The 19,363-nt window shown below is 36.4% G+C and overlaps 1 protein-coding gene across 15 annotated transcripts in view; it reads left to right on the top strand.

Annotated features, from left to right (window-relative positions):
• Positions 1-19,363, top strand: part of ERCC8 (ERCC excision repair 8, CSA ubiquitin ligase complex subunit) — an 88,782-nt gene that overhangs the window by 49,086 nt on the left and 20,333 nt on the right. For all 15 annotated transcript variants that reach the window (XM_073993480.1, XM_073993486.1, XM_073993481.1 and 12 more), the window contains 4 exons: positions 440-508; positions 1,618-1,684; positions 4,399-4,499; positions 5,716-5,840. In XM_073993480.1, the coding sequence (XP_073849581.1) occupies positions 440-508; positions 1,618-1,684; positions 4,399-4,499; positions 5,716-5,840 (362 nt within the window). The remainder of the gene's footprint in view (positions 1-439; positions 509-1,617; positions 1,685-4,398; positions 4,500-5,715; positions 5,841-19,363) is intronic.

Genomic DNA, 19,363 nt, shown 5'->3' with positions numbered 1-19,363 from the left:
TAACTTGGAAAAACTAAGCTTTTAAAATACAATGATTTGATGTGATAAAATGGAGTAGAACTATACATACATAGGTACACATTTACCAATATAAATTTCCTGGGTTTGATACTGTGTTTTAGTAAGCTCACACATAATTGTTGGGGAAACCTAGTGAAGGGTACACAGTTCTCTTTATACTAGCTTTGCAACTGCTTGCAAATCTATAATTATTTCAGAATAAAAAATAAATTGAATAATAGAGGTCTCTTACTACTAAAATATAACTGTAGTTAAAATAACTTTTCTAAATGTAAACATTAAAAATGACAATGTATTTTTAGCATATATCTTTATATTTCTGCATGATACAGTGAAAATGTCATGATTACTAATGATAATGTCTTGTTTCCTTTTGATGATAACTTATGATAAAATTAAACCGGTTCTGTTTTTACAGTTGGTACTAGAGGACCTAAAGTACAACTTTGTGACTTGAAGTCTGGATCCTGTTCTCACATTCTACAGGGTATTTTTATTTTATTTCAAACAGCAACTACTTTGAGTAAACAATTCAATAAAAAGAAACGTTACTAACAATGTATTCTTTGTAAGTGACATGACTGATGTACTTTGTGCTAGTTGTTAAAAGTCAGCAGAGAAATAAAGATCCTTCCGTGCATTATTCTTATAAAACTGAACCACTGAAAAGACATTTATGTGAACAGTGGTCATTGGGGAAGCTCAAATGATATGAAAAATAGTTCTAACTCAAAACCTTGCGTTATTTCTACATTTAAAAAAACTAACGCAGCTCACATCAGTGTATTTGTCTCATGTATTATTTAATATTCTGGCTAATGAGTAAATATTGTTCTTAATATTTAGGTACATTTTTTCTCAGTAAAAACATTTTAGAAAAATATATTGAAGTAATTCTTTGGTAAAGGTGTATTTAAATTATTCTTGCTACTTTTATCAGTATTAGATTGTCTAATTCTAAACAATGAAAAGATAGAATATAATTTATATATTTTTAGTCATCTCAAAGAAACATATAACAAATATATTAAGAAAAGTTGGTGAGATGGGTAGCATTTTTGACATTATTATGAATTTCTATTAATATAAGCTGAGCAGATGGAAATGTCTTATGTGAATAGTTCAGTTAGGTAAAAGTGAATTAAAATATTGAAATCACTTACCCTTTGAACTTATCACCTGTGCTTTCTAGAAAAAAAACATTTTATATAAATGCTTTTCTACAATCATGAACTAAAGTAATTTTCTCATAACTTTATGAGAAATTGGGAAACATTTTTATCCTTTAAAATGTTTATCTTGTATATTTTATTACAGTAACTGAGCTTGAGTTATATGGATTTACTGCCATAGGCTAAACTACTGTATTTAAAAAGAAAGACTTACTTAACTCTGTTTTTTCCAAAGCAAAAAGTTTACTCCTGTAAACTTCACATTAGCATTGAAATGTCAATTATTATAAATCTGAGAAATGACCATATCTATTCACATTGAGTGTTTAGCCTCACTTTCTTCAGAATCAGGCAAAATTATTGGCACTTTATCTTCTGATTTTTCGGATATCTTGCAAGACTTTTCATGTAGTTGTATTTGCAGGTCACAGACAAGAAATATTAGCAGTTTCCTGGTCGCCACGTCATGACTATATCTTGGCAACGGCAAGGTAAAATTATTTGCTTTTGAAGTTAGTAATTAAGAATAAGCATTTTGAAAAGTCTACATTTATGTAATGTATATATTTTAGCATATTTAATTATTAATTCACTCCTTTAAAATGAAGTCTTGAGTTAGAAATTTTAATTCATGTCACCAAAAGAAGTCTTCCTTTGTATTCTAATTCTAATCCTATCCACTTTCAAGGTGTTTCACCTTAGAACACAGAGGAACTGTGATGTGTCATTCTTACACACAAAAGTATAACACTGCAAATTTTTAAATAGAGCATTTTTATGCATTATCTTTAACCTGGAATTCTTTTGAATGTGATATATCCACACATTAATTGATTCAATTTTCTGATATTTAATGACTTCCTCCCACATGCCAAGCGTTGTGCTAGGGACACAGGTAACTAAGGCTTCAAAAAGCCAACAATCTAATGATCTAATGGGGCATATAGTCAAAAATCAGTGATTACAGGGCATCCTGAAAAATGCTTTAATAGAGGTACATCTCTAGAAGGAGTAATATAGGAAAAGAAAACAGGATCACTTAACTCTGAGAGGATCAAAAGATGTGGGGAGGTTTATTTGTTTGCTGGAGAAAAAAGAGTATTGCATATTTATATGCTGGGGAAAGAGTACCAGTAGAGAGAAACAGGTGAAGATAAGAAATGGAGGGAATAATTGGTGCATTAGGTCCTCAAATACACAGAAGTGGTTAGTATCGAGGATCCAGATGAGGGTGGAGGGGACACCTAGTTTGGCACATGAAGAGCACTGTGAGACTAAATGGAAAAAGGAAAAGGTGAACGTGGATACAGTTAAGTTTGTAGCTTTGGCAGAGAAGCTCAGGAAATTCAGACTTAATGGCTTCTCGGTTTTTAGTGGAGTAGAACTTGATGTCACCTCTTGAAAATATAGGAATGAGGATGCAATTTTGAGGAAAGAGTATGGATCTGGAATAATAGATTGAAAGAGTGAGGGAGCTGATTAAGGGCACATAGGATTACTGGGCAGTTGTTCTCAGTTGAAGATGTAGAGCACAGCTGTAATAAGCCACAGAAATTAAAACATTAAATGAAAGAGGCTTAACAATTTTCACTGTCTACAGGAAAGTACCTCAGTGCCTGAAAATTTAGAAGTCGTGAGTAAAAGGAAAAAAATAAAATCACAAAAAGACTTGTAGAAAGGATCAAGGATCTAATGAAGTAGGAGAGTTAGACTAAGAAAACTTAAAAACTGAAGGGATAGGAAGTAGTAATCAAATATTTTGATATATTTTCATAAAGCTTTAAGTAGAAGAAGAATTATTACAAAAGCTATTCATATTAATTTTATAAAGATCTGTGTCTGGATTTTTTTTTAAGTTTCCAGCCCTCGCTCCCTGCCACAGTTTAGGCCCCAAAGAAGCTTCTGTTAATAATTGGCAGAGTGTGATGTTGAAATTTACCATTTCTAAAGTGCAGCAAGGTCTATAATGTAGCCATAAGAAGACTAGCTAAAGAGGTATGAAGGTTAGGAACTAGGTGCTGGTTATGCTTGGGTGGATTTTACATTTTTCATGCTTAACTTGGTTTTCATCAGGTAAGAGGAGAGCTAAGAAGCTTTCAATTATAAGAATACTCCAGAAATTTGAATCAGTACCAGAATGGACCTAGTAATCAGTGTTAAAAGTTGGATATGTTCAAATCTAATCTGTTTCAGAAGAAACGTAAATCCTCATACTGATTTCGTTTCCCTCACCTGGAAAGAAAGAAAACCAACTTAAGAATGGGAAATGCTAGCTTTTTGCTGACTATTCCAGTTGGCTAGGTTTGATGATCATCTGTGAAAAGAATCGAGATTATAGAAACCAGTACACCCTGTGTGTATATTTTTTTAAAACTTATAAATAAAAAATAGGCTTATAAAAATGTAATGTAGTGCTCTCTCATTAAAATGACATTGAATAGCCCCCTGGGTTACAATATTGTTGAGGTCCTTGTGAGGACATGATAGCATCAGTTGAACTGATTAGGAGCACATTGGATTGCCGGGCATTTTTCTTTAGAAATAATCTAGAAGCTGAAATAGATGTCTGATCATAGATTTACTTTTCTTCTTTTCGCTTACTTGAAAGAAAATAGAAGTAAGTGTTTAATTTCTAGGCAACATTAAATATAGTTCTCTCATATATGGCAAAGATTGATTTGAGTATAGGAAACCAAATGGAAATGCATTGTCCTCATTATTCACCTTAACTCTTACCGTTTTTTATATAAAAAGGAAAAAAACACCAAATCATAGCAAATAGATTCTTGAGCAAAGTAAAATTAGTTAACTGCTTGTCTTGACAGCATTTGGATAACAAGCGGTAGAGAAGGTATGGTAAGGAACTTACTAGGGACAAGCTACAAGCCTTTCTGGTCCTTGGGAGAAAAGATGCTCATGTAATTTAAAACGGTATAAAAAGTAGCAAAATTTTGTTCTTGTTATCTGGAAAAGAAAGGTTACTTTTTTTTTTTTTTTTTTTTTTTTTTGCTGTTTACTCACTAATTTGAGCTACTGTTGACTATTGAATATTTGTTGAAAAGGTGAAAGTTCAACAACCCTAATGTATGAATACATACGTACCTATATAACAAGACCTCTGTGTGCCATAAAACTAGAAAGGTGGGTGAGGGGTACAGTCATTGTCCTAGCTACATATGTCAATGTAACATTTATTTATTCTCAGTGCTGACAGTAGAGTAAAATTATGGGATGTGAGAAGAGCATCAGGATGTTTGATTACTCTTGATCAACATAATGGGAAAAAGTCACAAGCTGTTGAATCAGGTAAGGAAGAACACGTTAATGAAGAAATACGACAATGATAGTATTTTTTCACATTGAACATTTTTAATTGAAGCCAAATAATAAATGCATATTGACAAATTGCGAACTTTATCATTTTTTAAAAAGGCATTCATCATATATCACTTTCTTAATTTATGTAAAAAAAAACTTATGATTCTCTTTCTTTAAGATACAAATAAAAATGACAGTTTCATTTGCCCCCAAATTTTCAAAAGTAGAAATTTTTCTGAATTAACTTGCTTTACTTATTTTGTTTTTGCTCCATTGAGGCCAGCTATACAAATTCAATGCCATTTAAAAAGTCACAATAAATTACAGAAATAGTAACATTTTGTGGCCATTGTATCAACATAAAATTGTGTTAAATGTGAGTCAGCTGCAATCCATGTGACAAAGTACCTAAACTGCATTTTTACAGTAGAATTTAATTCCTATGTAGAAATTTTGGTATAGAATTAATTCTGGACCAGAAATATATCAGAATGAACTATATAAAACCTATGATTGTTTAAGTTTTTAAACTAAAAAACTATGTATTTTTAAACTAAAAAACTATATAAAACAATCATAGGTTTTATATAGTTCATCCTAATATATTTCATATGTTAGAATTTATATGGTTTTTTTTAAAAACCTTATGAACATGTAAACTATATAAAACATGTTTTATATGTTTTTAAATTAATTAGGCTGTTTTAGAATTATGCTTTCTCGAACTTGTTAATTTTGAAAGTGATATAAATTTTGAGACTACAACAGTCATCCTTCCCGTTAAGGTTTGTTTTTTTTTTTAATGGAAAACACTAGAATTACTGATTTTAATAGTCCATGGAGTTATTTTTAGGTTAGCAATAAAAATATAAGAGAGATGAAAGGCATTTAATTTTAAATTTTAGTGTTAAGCTACACACTTAATTGAATTTCATGGTACAGCTTCCTTGCTGGAAAAAAAAAGGATGTTTGGCAGAAATTTTTTCCCTTTTTTCTTGTTTTCCTCTATTTTTATGGTTCTGATTTATATAGTTTATCCTATTCAAATAATCTGAAGGGTTGGTTAATTTTAAGTATAATCTACTTACATTTTTTAAGTAACTCAAGTAGTTGTCCTTTAATATGTTTAAATAATTATATCATCAAACATTAAATATGTCCTGAATACAAGAACAGATAAACTGAACCATATTTTTCATTGCAGCAAACACTGCTCATAATGGGAAAGTTAATGGCTTATGTTTTACAAGTGATGGGCTTCACCTCCTCACTGTTGGTACAGATAATCGAATGAGGCTCTGGAATAGTTCCAATGGAGAAAACACACTTGTAAGAGATTTTTAAGTATATATTTGGGTATAAATTAAGAAATGGATCTGTGACATATACTTGATTTTTTTTTTTAATATATGTAACTCATTTATTCCCTTTGAATGACAACTCTTTTTAAAAATGTGTTTCCATTACGTGGACTAGTAATTCTCAACTCAAGACAACCCACCCTTACCCACTACCTACCACATTCCCCCTACTTAGCAGAGAATCACTGTTCTACTGAGCCACTGTTCTCAATGGGAGTGCAAAGTGTAGTAGAGAAAACTGTTCTCAATGGAACTGCAAAGTGTAGTATGGAAAACAAGACTGAGGACCACTGATATAAATTAAAGATATTAAGCTAAGTAATCAAATTTTATATAGGTTGTGTATCCCTAATCTGAAAATCTGAAATCTGAAATGTTCCAAAATCTGAAACTTTTTGAGTGCTAACATGACACACAAAGGAAGTGCTCACTGGAACATTTCAGATTTTGCATATTCAGATTAGGGATGTTCAGGCAGTAATGCAAATATTCTAAAATCCAAAATATTTCTAGTCCTCATCATTTTGGATGGGGATACTTAACCTGTACTATATATGACTTGTAAGCAAAATTCACAATGAATTTTATGGTGCTAGAATATGTAGTACTTTATTTAAATACTACCGGAATAAATATATTTTGAAGGTGCTATATTCTTATGTGACTATTAATACTACTAGAATAAATATATTTTGAAGGTGCTGTATTCTTATGTGGCTATTAATTTCTGATACTTATTTTTATGTATGTTGTAGTCTTACCAGGTATGCCTGTGGTTTAGTAATTTTCAGAATAAACTGCTAAAAGCTTATAATTTGGTGATAATAATAATAGCTAATATTTATTGAGAGCTTATATGTCAGATACTGTGCTAATAATAATCAGCATTTAATTTGCCAGGCAGTATTAGACAGCAGTGGGCAAAACATGAAAAAGTCCTATCCTCATGGAGCTTACATTTCAGCAAGAGGATGAAAGGCATCAATCAATTAATAGATGGACAGATGGATAAATTATATATTAGATTGAGTGAGGACTATGAAGAAAAGCAAAGAAAGGAGCACAGGAAATATTGGGAAGTTGGAGTTGCTGTTTCACATAGGGCAGTCAGGGTAGGCTTCACTAAGGTGACATTTGGCCTGAAGGAAATGGGGAAGTGGCTCATCAGTTGTTTGCTGAGGGATATCATTCTAGTCGGAGAAAGAAAAAAGGTACAAAGACCCTGAGGCGAGAACTTGCTTGGGATACACAAGGAAGAGCTAAGAGGTTCTTGCCTTGGAATATGAAGGGAATAACAGATGAGGAACAGAAGGAACTAGGGTGCCAGAGCATACAGGCCCTGCAGGCCTTTGTAAGGGCTCAGGCTTTTCTCTGGATGAAATGGAAAGCCACTGAAGGCTTGTGAGTGGAGAAGTGACAGGATCACTCTGGAAGAGTAGCTGGGCATGTGTGTCAAAGTTTAATTTGTTAAATATAAATGGTACTGAATGTATATATAAATTGTTCATGTGGTTCTATTCCATTTTTCTTTCCTTCTTGAAGGTGAGTCTCATGCCCTTTGGATTTTTTCTATTAAGTCCATATCTAAAATAGTGTGTTGAAAATGGATAATACATTTTAGAGTGGACTTGATCAAAGTAAAAGTAATTCATGCATAGATGACTAGGGTATCCCAGAAACTGACCTACATAGAATACTTACAGTTGATACCAGAAAAGATTACTTTAAGGAAAAACACACTGTCTTCATATTTTTAAAGAGCTATCAGAGAGAACCAGTCCTGCCATTTAGTAACTTCTTTTTTTTTCACTTTAAAGTTGACAGGCCAGGCATGGTAGCTCACGCCTGTAATCCCAGCACTTTGGGAGGCCAAGGCGGGTACATCATGAGGTCAGGAGATCAAGACCATCCTGGCTAACACGGTGAAACCCCGTCTCTACTAAAAATACAAAAAATTAGCTGGGTGTGGTGGTGGGCACCTGTAGTCCCAGCTACTCGGGAGGCTGAGGCAGGAGAATGGCGTGAACCCAGGAGACAGAGCTTGCAGTGAGCTGAGATCATGCCACTGCACTCCAGCCTGGGCAACAGAGCAAGACTCCATCTCAAAAAAACCAAATAATTAAATAAATAAATAAAATAAAATAAAGTTGACAGATGAAATGGTACATATGTATGTACAGCATGATGTTTTGAAGTAAATAGAATATATACATTATAGGCCGGGCGCGGTGGCTCAAGCCTGTAATCCCAGCACTCTGGGAGGCCGAGGCGGGCGGATCACGAGGTCAGGAGATCGAGACCATCCTGGCTAACACGGTGAAACCCCGTCTCTACTAAAAAAAATACAAAAAACTAGCCGGGCGAGGTGGCGGGCGCCTGTAGTCCCAGCTATTCGGGAGGCTGAGGCAGGAGAATGGCGTGAACCCGGGAGGCAGAGCTTGCAGTGAGCTGAGATCCGGCCACTGCACTCCAGCCCGGGCGACAGAGCGAGACTCCGTCTCAAAAAAAAAAAAAAAAAAAGAATATATACATTATAGAATGGTTAAATCTAGCTAATTTTTTTTTTTTTTTTTTTTTTTTTTTGAGACGGAGTCTCGCTCTGTCACCCGGGCTGGAGTGCAGTGGCGCGATCTCAGCTCACTGCAAGCTCCGCCTCCGGGTTCACGCCATTCTCCTGCCTCAGCCTCCCGTGTAGATGGGACTACAGGCGCCACCACCTCGCCCGGCTAGTTTTTTGAATTTTTTTTTTTAGTAGAGACGGGGTTTCACCGTGTTAGCCAGGATAGTCTCGATCTCCTGACCTCGTGATCCGCCCGTCTTGGCCTCCCAAAGTGCTGGGATTACAGGCTTGAGCCACCGCGCCCGGCCAAATCTAGCTAATTAACAAATGTATTATCTCATGGTTATTTTTGCAATAAGAATACTTAACATCCACTGTCTTTGCATTTTTCAATAACACAGTATATCATAATCAACTGTAGTCACCATGCTGAACAATAGATCTCTTAAACTTACTCCTCCTATCTAACTGTAATTATATATCCTTTAACCAACATCTCCCCAAAACCCCCTTTCTTCTAACCACCCCAGCCTCTGGTAACCACCATCTACTCTACTTCTAAGAGATCAACTTTTTCAGATTCCACATATGAGTGAAATCATGGAATATCCATCTTTCTGTGCCTAGCTGATTTCACTTAACATCATGTCCTCCAGGTTCATCCCTGTTGTCACAAATTACAGGATTTTCTTCTTTTTATAGCTGAATAGTATTCCATTGTATATGTACACTACATTTTCTTTATTCATTCATCCATTGATGCACACTTTGATTGATTCCATATCTTGTGAATAATGTTGCAGTGAACATGGGGATGCAAGTATCTCTTTGACACACTGATTTCATATCCTTTTGTTATAAACCCAGTAGTAAGATTGCTGGATCATATGGTAGTTCTAGTTTTAATTTTTTGAGGAACCTCTATACTGTTTTTCTAATGGCTGTTCTAATTTACATTCCCACCAACATCCTTGCCACATTTATTATCTTTTGTCATACTGATAAAAGCCATTATAACAGGTGTGTCTCACTGTGGTTTTGATTTATATTTCCTTGATGATTATTGATACTGAGTATTTTTTTGTGTACCTCTCTTGGCCATTTGTAATTCTTATTTTGAGAAATGTCTTTTCAGGTATTTTGCCCATTTTTTAATAGGGCTATTTATTATCCTGCTCTTGAGTTGTTTGAGTTCCTTATATGTTTTGGATATTAATCAAATATATATGGTTTACAAATATTTTCCCCTATTCTATAGGTTGCCTCTTTAATCTGAGGCTTATGTCCTTTACTGTGCAGAAGTTTTTGAGGTTAATGTAATCCCATTAATCTATGTTTGCTTTTGATGCCTATGCTTTTGAGGTCATATCCAAAAAGCCATTGCCCAGACCAATGTCATGGGGCTTCTGTCTTGTCATTTTCTACTAGATTTTTATTTTCAGGTGTTATATTTAAGTCTTTAATCCATTTTGAGTTGATTTTTTTTTTTGTATATGGTGAGAGAGAGGATTTACTTTCATATTTCTGCATTTGTAGATCCAGTTTTCCCAATACCATTTTTGAAGAGATTATCCTTTCCCTATGTGTGTTCTTGGCATTGTTGTCAAAAATCAGTTGGCTGTTCAATGGATGGATTTATTTCTAGGCTGTATACTGTCCATTGATCCGTGTGTCTGTTTTAATGCCACTATGATGCTGTTTCAGTTACTGTAGCTTTGTAGTATGTTTTCATGTCAGATCTCAGCTACAGTGTGATGCCTCTAGCTTTGTTATTTTTTCTCAGGATTACTTTGGCTATTCAAGTTCTTTTATGGTTCCACATGAATTTTAGGATTGTTTTTTCTATTTCTGTGAAGAATGTCATTGATATTTTCATAATGATTGCATTGAATCTGTCGATTGCTTTTGGCAGTATGGATATTTTAACAGTGTTAATTCTTCCAATCCACGAACACAGATGTATTTCTGTTTATTTTTTGTTTAATTTCTTTCATCTGTGTTTTACAGTTTTCAGTGTAGAGATCTTTCACCTCCATGGATAAATTTATTCCTAAGTTTTTTGGGGTTTTTTTGGGGTGTGTGTGTGTGTGTGTGTGTGTGTGTGTGTGTGTTTTAGATGGAGTTTCGCTCTTGTTGCCCAAACTGGAGTGCATTGGTGCAATCTCAGCTCACTGCAATGTCCACCTCCTGGGTTCAAGCGATTCTCCTGCCTCAGCCTCCCTAGCCCGCCAGCACACCCAGCTAATGTTTTATATTTTTAGTAGAGACAGGGTTTCGCTATGTTGGCCAGGCTGATCTCCAACTCCTGACCTCAGGTGATCCACCCACCTCGGCCTCCCAAAGTGTTGGGATTACAGGCATGAGCCACTGCACCCAGCCAGTATTTTTTTATATAGCTATCGTAAGTGGGATTGTTTTCTTGACTTCTTTTTCAAATTAGTTACTGTTAGTGTATAGAAACACTACTGGTGTTGGTATATTGATTTTTATATTCTGCAACTTTACTGAATTTTTTTAATAGTTCTAATAGTTTTTGGCTTGAGTCTTCAGTGTCTTCTATAAGATTATGTCATCTGCAAGTAGGGACAGTTTAACTTCTTCCTTACCAATTTGGATGTCTTTTATTTCTTTCTCTTGACTAATTGTTCTTGTTGGGACTTCTAGTTCTGTGTTGAATAGAAGGAGTGAAAGTGGGCATCCTTTCTTATTTCAGATTTAGAGGAAAAGCTTTTCACTTTTCCCCCATTCTGTGTGATGTTAGCTTTGCGTTTCTCATATATGGCCTTTACTATGTTTAGGTACATTCATTCTATACCTAATTTAATGAGAGTTTTATCATGAAGGGGTTTTGAATTTTGACAGATGCTTTCTACATGTCTGTTGAAGTGATCACATGCTTTTTATCCTTCATTTTGGTAATGTGATGTATCACATTTGTTGACTTGCATATGCTGAAAAATCCTTGCATCCCTGGGATGAATCCCACTTTATCATGGTGAGTAATCTTTTTAATAAGTTAGTGGAGTAGATTTACTAGTATTTTGTTGAGGATATTTACATCTGTGTTCATTAGGACTATTGGCCTGCAGTTTTGTGTTTTTTTTTTTTCTTTTTTTCTAAAATGGAGTTTGCTCTTATTGCTCAGGCTGGAGTACAGTGTCGCAATCTCAGCTCACTGCAACCTCCACCTCCTGAGTTCAACTGATTCTTCTGCCTCAGCCTCCCGAGTAGCTGGGATTACAGGCAAGCACCACCACACCCAATTTTTGTTGTTGTTATTTTTTGTTGTTGTTGTTGTTGTTTTTGTATATTTAGTAGAGATGGGGGTTTCACCATGTTGGCCAAGCTGGTCTCGAACTCCTGACCTCAGGTGATCTGCCTGCCTCGGCCTCCCAAAGTGCTGGGATTACAGGCATGAGCCACCGCATCTGGGCTATAGTTTTCTTTTTTGTTGTTGTTCCTGTGCCATCTTGGTATCAGGGTATTGCTATCCTTGTAGAATGAATTTGAAAGTATTTCCTCTTCAGGTTTTTAGAAGAGTCTGAAAGAATTTATACTAGTACTTCTTTAAAGTTTGGTAGAATTCATCAGTGAAGCCACCTGGCTCTGGACTTTTCTTTGATGGCAGACTCTTTATTCGTGATTTAATATTCTTACTTATTAGCCTGCTCAGATTTGTTGTTTCTTCATAATTCAGTTTATTTCTTCTGGGCTATCCAATTTGTTGGTATGATATTGTTCCTAATAGTCTCTTATGGTCCCTTGTATTTCTGAAGTATATCTGGTATCAGTTGTAATGTCTCCTTTTTTATCTGTGATTTTATCTACTCTGTTTTTTCTTTTTATTAGTCTAACTAAAGATTTGTCATTTTTATTTCTCTTTTCAAAAAACAACTCTTCATTTCCTTCAACTTTTTTTTTTTATTATACTTTATGTTCTAGGGTACATGTGCACAACGTGCAGGTTTGTTACTTATGTATACATGTGTCGTATTGGTGTGCTGCACCCATTAACTCAACATTTACATTAGGCATATCTCCTAATACTATCCTTCCCCACTTCCCCCACCCCACAACAGGCCCCAGTGTGTGATGTTCCCCACCCTGTGTCCAAGTGTTCTCATTGTTCAATTCCCACCTGTGAGTGAGAACATGCGGCGTTTGGTTTTCTGTTCTTGCAATAGTTTGCTGAGAGTGATGGTTTCCATCTACATCCATGTCCCAACAAAGGACATGAACTCATCCTTTTTTATGGCTGCATAGTATTCCATGGTGTATATGTGCCATATTTTCTTAATCCACTCTGTCATTGATGGACATTTGGGTTGGTTCCAAGTCTTTGCTATTATGAATAGTGCCGCAATAAACATATGTGTGCATGTGTCTTTATAGCAGCATGATTTATAATCCTTTGAGTATATACCCAGTAATGGGATGGCTGGGTCAGTTGGCATTTCTAGTTCTAGATCCTTGAGGAATCGCCACACTGTCTTCCACAGTGGTTGAACTAGTTTACACTCCCACCAACAGTGTGAAAGTGTTCCTATTTCTCCACATCCTCTCCAGCACCTTTTGTTTCCTGACTTTTTAATGATTGCCATTCTAACTGGTGTGAGATGGTATCTCATTGTGGTTTTGATTTGCATTTCTCTGATGGTGAGTGATGATGAGCATTTTTCATGTGTCTGTTGGCTGTATAAATGTCTTCTTTTGAGAAGTGTCTGTTCATATCCTTTGCCTAGTTTTTGATGGGGTGGCTGAGATCCAGCCACTGCACTCCAGCCTGGGCGACAGAGCGAGACTCCATCTCAAAAAAAAAAAAAATTTTTTTTGTGGGAATCTAAGTCTCTTTGTATGTTTCTAAGGACTTGCTTTATGGATCTGGGTGCTCCTGTACTGGGTGCATATCTATTTAGGATAGTTAGGTCTTCGTGTTGAATTAATCCCTTTACCATTATGTAATGGCCTTCTTTGTCTCTTTTGATTTTTGTTGGTTTAAAGTCTGTTTTATCAGAGACTAAGATTGCAACCCCTATCTTTTATTGTTTTCCATTTGCTTGGTAGATCTTCCTCCATCCCTTTATTTTGAGCCTATGTGTGTCTCTGCATGTGAGATGGGTCTCCTGAATACAGCAAACTGATGAGTCTTGACTCTTTATCCAGTTTGCCAGTCTGTGTCTTTTAATTGGACCATTTAGCCTGTTTACATTTAAGGTTGATATTGTTATGTGTGAACTTGATATTGTCATTATGATGTTAGCTGGTTATTTTGCTCGTTAGTTGATGCAGTTGCTTCCTAGCATCGATGGTCTTTACATTTTGGCATGTTTTTGCAGTGGCTGGTACCAGTTGTTCCTCTCCATGTTTAGTGCTTCCTTCAGGAGTTCTTGTGGGGCAGGCCTGGTGGTGACAAAATCTCTAAGCATTTGCTTGTCTGTAAAGGATTTTATTCCTCCTTCATTTATGAAGCTTAGTTTGGCTGGATATGAAATTCTGGGTTGAAAATTCTTTTCTTTAAGAATGTTGAATATTGGCCCCCACTCTCTTCTGGCTTCTAGAGTTTCTGCTGAGAGATCTGCTGTTAGTCTGATGGGCTTCCCTTTGTGGTAACCCGACCTTTCTCTCTGGCTGCCCTTAACCGTTTTTCCTTCATTTCAACTTTGGTGAATGTGACAATTATGTGTCTTGGAGTTGCTCTTCTCGAGGAGTAGATTTGTTGCGTTCTCTGTATTTCCTGAATTAGAATGTTGGCCTGCCTTGCTATGTTGAGGAAGTTCTCCTGGATAATATCCTGCAGAGTGTTTTCCAACTTGATTCCATTCTCCCCATCACTTTCAGGTACACCAATCAGATGTAGATTTCGTCTTTTCACATAGTCCCATATTTCTTGGAGGCTTTGTTCATTTCTTTTTACTCTTTTTTCTCTAAACTTCTTTTCTCACTTCATTTCATTCATTTGATCTTCAATCACTGATACTCTTTCTTCCAGTTGATCGAGTCGGTTACTGAAGCTTATGCATTTGTCATGTAGTTCTTGTGTCATGGTTTTCATCTCTATTAAGTCGTTTAAGGACTTCTCTACATTGGTTATTCTAGTTAGCCATTTGTCAAATCTTTTTTCAAGGTTTTTAGTTTCTTTGTGCTGGGTTCGTCCTTCCTCCTTTAGCTCAGAGAAGTTTGATCGTCTGTAGCCTTCTTCTCTCAACTCGTCAAAGTCATTCTCCATCCAGCTTTGTTCCGTTACTGGCAAGGAACTGTGTTCCTTTGGAGGGGGAGAGGCATTCTGATTTTAGAATTTTCAGCTTTTCTGCACTGCTTTTTCCCCATCTTTGTAGTTTTATCTGCATTTGGTCTTTGATGATAGTGACGTACAGATGGGTTTTTGGTGTGGATATCCTTTCTTTTTGTTAGTTTTCCTTCTAACAGTCAGGACCCTCAGTTACAGGTCTGTTGGAGTTTGCTGGAGGTCCACTCCAGACCCTGTTTGCCTGGGTATCAGCAGCAGAGGCCACAGAAGAGTGAATATTGCTGAACAGCAAATGTTGCTGTCTGATCGTTCCTCTGGAAGCTTCATCTCAGAGGTGTACCCAGCTGTGTGAGGTGTGAGGTATCAGTCTGCCCCTAGTGAGAGATATCTCCCAATTAGGCTACTCGGGGGGTCAGGGACCCACTTGAGCAGGCAGTCTGTCCGTTCTCAGATCTCAGACTCCATGCTAGGAGAACCACTACTCTCTTCAAAGCTGTCAGACGGGGACATTAACATCTGCAGAGGTTTCTGCTGCCTTTTGTTTGGCTATGCCCTGTCCCCAGAGGTGGAGTCTACAGAGGCAGGCAGGCCTCCTTGAGCTGTGGCTGGCTCCATCCAGTTCGAGCTTCCCGGCCGCTTTGTTTACCTCAGCAATGGCGGTGCCCTTCCCCCAGCCTCGCTGCCACCTTGGAGTTAGATCTCAGACTGCTGTGCTAGCAATGAGGGAGGTTCCGTGGGCGTTGGACCCTCTGAGCCAGGTGCGGGATATAATCTCCTGATGTGCTGTTTGCTAAGACCCTTGGTAAAGTGCAGTATTAGGGTGGGAGTGACCTGATTTTCCAGGTGTTGTGTGTCACGGTTTCCCTTGGCTAGGAAAGGGAATTCCCTTCCCCCTTGCGCCTCCTGGGTGAGGCGATGCCTTGCCCTGCTTCGGCTCTCACTCCTTAGGCTGCACCCACTGTCCTGCACCTACTGTCCGACACACCCCAGTGAGATATACCCAGTACCTCAGTTGGAAATGCAGAAATCACCCATCGTCTGTGTCGCGCATGCTGGGAGCTAGAGGTTGGAGCTGTTCCTATTCAGCCATCTTGGTGCCACCTCTCACAAGTCTCCTTCATCTTTTATATTATTTGTCCAGTCTGTATTTTATTTATTTCTGTTATTATATTTGTTATTTCCTTTCTTGGACTAATTTTGGGTTTACTTTGCTCTTGCTTTTGTAGTTCCTTGAGATAACAACATTAGGTTGTATTTGAGGCCTTTTATTCATATAGACATCTATTGCTATAAACTTCCTTCTTAGAACTGCTTTTGCTGTATCTCATAGGTTTTGGTAGCTATGTTTCTGTTTTTATTTTTCTCAAGAAATTTTTAAATTTCTCTTTTAATTTCTTCGTTGACCCATTGCTTCTTCAAGAGCATGTTGTTTAATTTTTGTGTACTTTTGAATTTTTCAGAGTTCTTCCTGTTGTTGATTTCTGGTTTTATATCATTGTGGTTTGAGACAATACTTGATATTATTTCCGTCTTTTTAAATTTGTTATGCTGTGTTTTATGGCTTAACATAGGATCTATCCTAGAGAATGTTTTATAGTCAATTAAGAAGAATGCGTATCTTCAGCTGTTGGATGGAATGTTCTGTATGTGTCTGTTCGGTCCATTTGGTCTGGAGTAGAGTTTAAATCTTATGTGTCTTTGTTGATTGTATATTAAATCTTATGTGTCTTTGTTGATTTTATATGTCAGAGTGATCTATACATTGCCAAAAGTGGGGTGTTGAAGTCTCCTGTTATTTCATTACAGTCTATCTCTCCCTTCAGATCTATTAATATTTGCTTTATATATTTAAGTGATCCGATATTGAAAGCATATGTATTTACAATTGTTATGTCTTCTTGCCGAGTTGATCTTTGTATCATTATGTAAAGACCTTCAGTGTCTCTTTTTACCATTTTGACTTAAAGTCTATTTTACGTATTTAAGTATAGCTTATCCTGCTCTCTTGGTTTCCATTAGCGTGGAATTTCTTTTTTCCTACCTTTACTTTCAGTCTGTGTGTACCCTTAAAGGTAAAGTGAGTCTCCTGTAGACAGCATATACATTGGTCTTGTTTTCTTGTCCATTAATCATTCTATGTCTTGTGATTGAAGAATTTAATCTATTTATATTTAAGTTAATTATTGATAGGCAAGGAGTTACTAGTGCCATTTTCTTCATTGTTTTATAGTTGTTTTGTAGATTCTCTTTTCCTCTCTTACTGTCTTCCTTTGTGGTTAAGTGATTTTCTCTAATAGTGTTTCTATTCCTTGTTTTTTGTTTTTAGTGAATCTATTATAGGTTTTTGCTTTGTATTTACAACAAGGTTTATAAAAAACATAACAGGCTATTTTAAGCCGATAACAGCTTTACTTTGATCTCACACACACAGACACACACACACACACACACAAACTCTGCACTTAAACTCTACTTTCCCCACCTCATATTTTCAATTTTGAGTGTGGCAGTTTACATCTTTTAATATTGCATATCTTACAACAAATTATTATAGTGATTATTATTTTTAATAGTTTTGTCTTCTAACCTTTATGCTAAAGATATGAGATTTACACACCACCATTACAGTATTAGATTATTCTGAATATAACTGTGTACTTTTACTAGTAAATGTAATACTTTCAGATGTTTTTGTGTTATACATAAGGATCCTTTTCTTTCAGCTTGAACTTCCTTAGCATTTCTTGTAAGACAGGTCTGGTGGTGATGAGCTCCCTCAGATGTTGTTTGTCTGGAAGTCTTATCTCTCCTTCATTTCTGAAGAACAACTTTTCTTGGTATAGAATTCTTGGTTGGCAATTTTTTTTTCTTGCAACAATTTAAATATATCATCCCATTATCTCCTGGCCTTTAAGGTTTCTGCTGAGAAGTCTGCAGCTAAGTGTATTGGAACTCCATTATGTGTTATTTGCTTCTTTTGCTACTTTCAGGATTCTCTCTTTGTCTTTAATCTTTATTTGCATTGAATGTGAAAAGATACCTTTGACCTTTCTTGTACTTGAATATTTGTATCTTTCTCCCAGTTTGGAAAGTTTTCTGCTATTATTTCTTTAGATAATCTTTCTATCCCCTTTATCATCCTCTACTTTATTCCCAATAACACATATGTTTGCTCTTTTGATGCGATCCCTTAAGTCCTATAAGTTTTCATTTCTTTTCATTATTTTTTCTCTTTTACCTGTCTTCAAGCACACAGACTCTTTCTTCTGTTTCATCAGTTCTGCTATTGATGCTCTGTATTGCATTCCTTATTTTGTTTATTGCATGTATCAGCTCCAAGATCTCTCTTTGATTTTTTTACAATTAATTATTTTAATCTCTTTGTTAAATTTCTCATTCCAGTCACTTACTGTTTTCCTAATTTCATTGAATGGTTTCTCTGTTTTTTGGTTTGTTTTGTTTTGAAGTTTCGTAGGCTTCCTTAAAAGAGCTGTTTTTGAATACTTTATCAGACCTTTCCTATATCTTCATCTCTTTAGGGCCAGTCACTGGCATCTTATTTTGTCTTTTTGGTGACATCATGTTTCCCAGATTGCTCTTCGTCCTTGTGGTCATTCATCAATGCCTGAACATTAAAGAAGTAGATACTTATTTTAGTCTTTCCAGTCTGGCTTTGTCTGGGAATATCCTTCAACAATAAGTCTGTCCAGAGATTCTGGGCTGTTCATCTGGTGTCATCCCTAAGCCCTTGACAATGGTAGCACTATAGGGTGCCCTATGCCCAGGACTACCATGACTTGGCACAGTGCTGAGGCACATCTGAAACCCATGGCCACTGAGGCTCGCCCATCACTGGAGTGTCCTTGAAGCTGGCAGTTGGTGAGACCTGCCTGTTAATGTGGGTTATTTGGAGGCCAAGCCCAGGGTAGTTGGCCTGTGGTGATGCAGTCCACAACTTGAGTCCATTTCACAGGGAATACTGGTTCCCATGCCACACCAGGGTGGGTCTAAGACTCAGTCCATGCATTCTGGCCTAGAGTCAGAGGCTGTGGGGGTCTGTCTATTGCTGGGTTTTATTGTGGTAGGCATGGTATTGGGGTCTAAGACAAAGCCCTATGCTTACTTACCCCTGTTTCCCGCAAGCGGATAGTATCACTCTCCATGCTGTGCTGCCTGGAGTTGTGGAAGGGGTAATGCAGGTAAGCTATAGTCAGGTACTATGATGTCTCATCTGGTTTCATTAGCTCTTGTGAAGCTTTTACGTGGATAGTTCAAATTGATGTTTCTGCAGGGGGACAATCACTGGAGAGTCCTTTTGCACCCTCTTGCTTCTTTCTCCTTCCATGTAGTAATTGAGAGCATTAGGCAGTTACTTAAGCTGACATCATGAAAGACTTGTCAGGGTTTCAGTGTTCTCACCCTGTAAATTGGGAATATTGTCTACCTAAAATTCAGTTGTAAGGGTAAAACAGAGGTAAATAAAGAGTAGTATTGTACCTGCTAAATAATAGGCATACTATAAATAGTAACTGTTTTTATTATATATTGTTGCCTTAGTAATAGTATCTTTACTATAATATTTTTTAAGTATATACTTTTGATATATGTATAGTTATTTCTAAATTATGTGCAAATTCTGTGAGTCAATATGTTTAATAAAGTAAAATCTCTTAATTTTTGGATA

The sequence above is a fragment of the Macaca fascicularis genome, chromosome 6 (assembly GCF_037993035.2).
Source record: "Macaca fascicularis isolate 582-1 chromosome 6, T2T-MFA8v1.1".
In the NCBI taxonomy this organism is placed as follows: Eukaryota; Metazoa; Chordata; class Mammalia; order Primates; family Cercopithecidae; genus Macaca; species Macaca fascicularis.
This window is presented reverse-complemented; position numbering and strand designations above follow the sequence as displayed.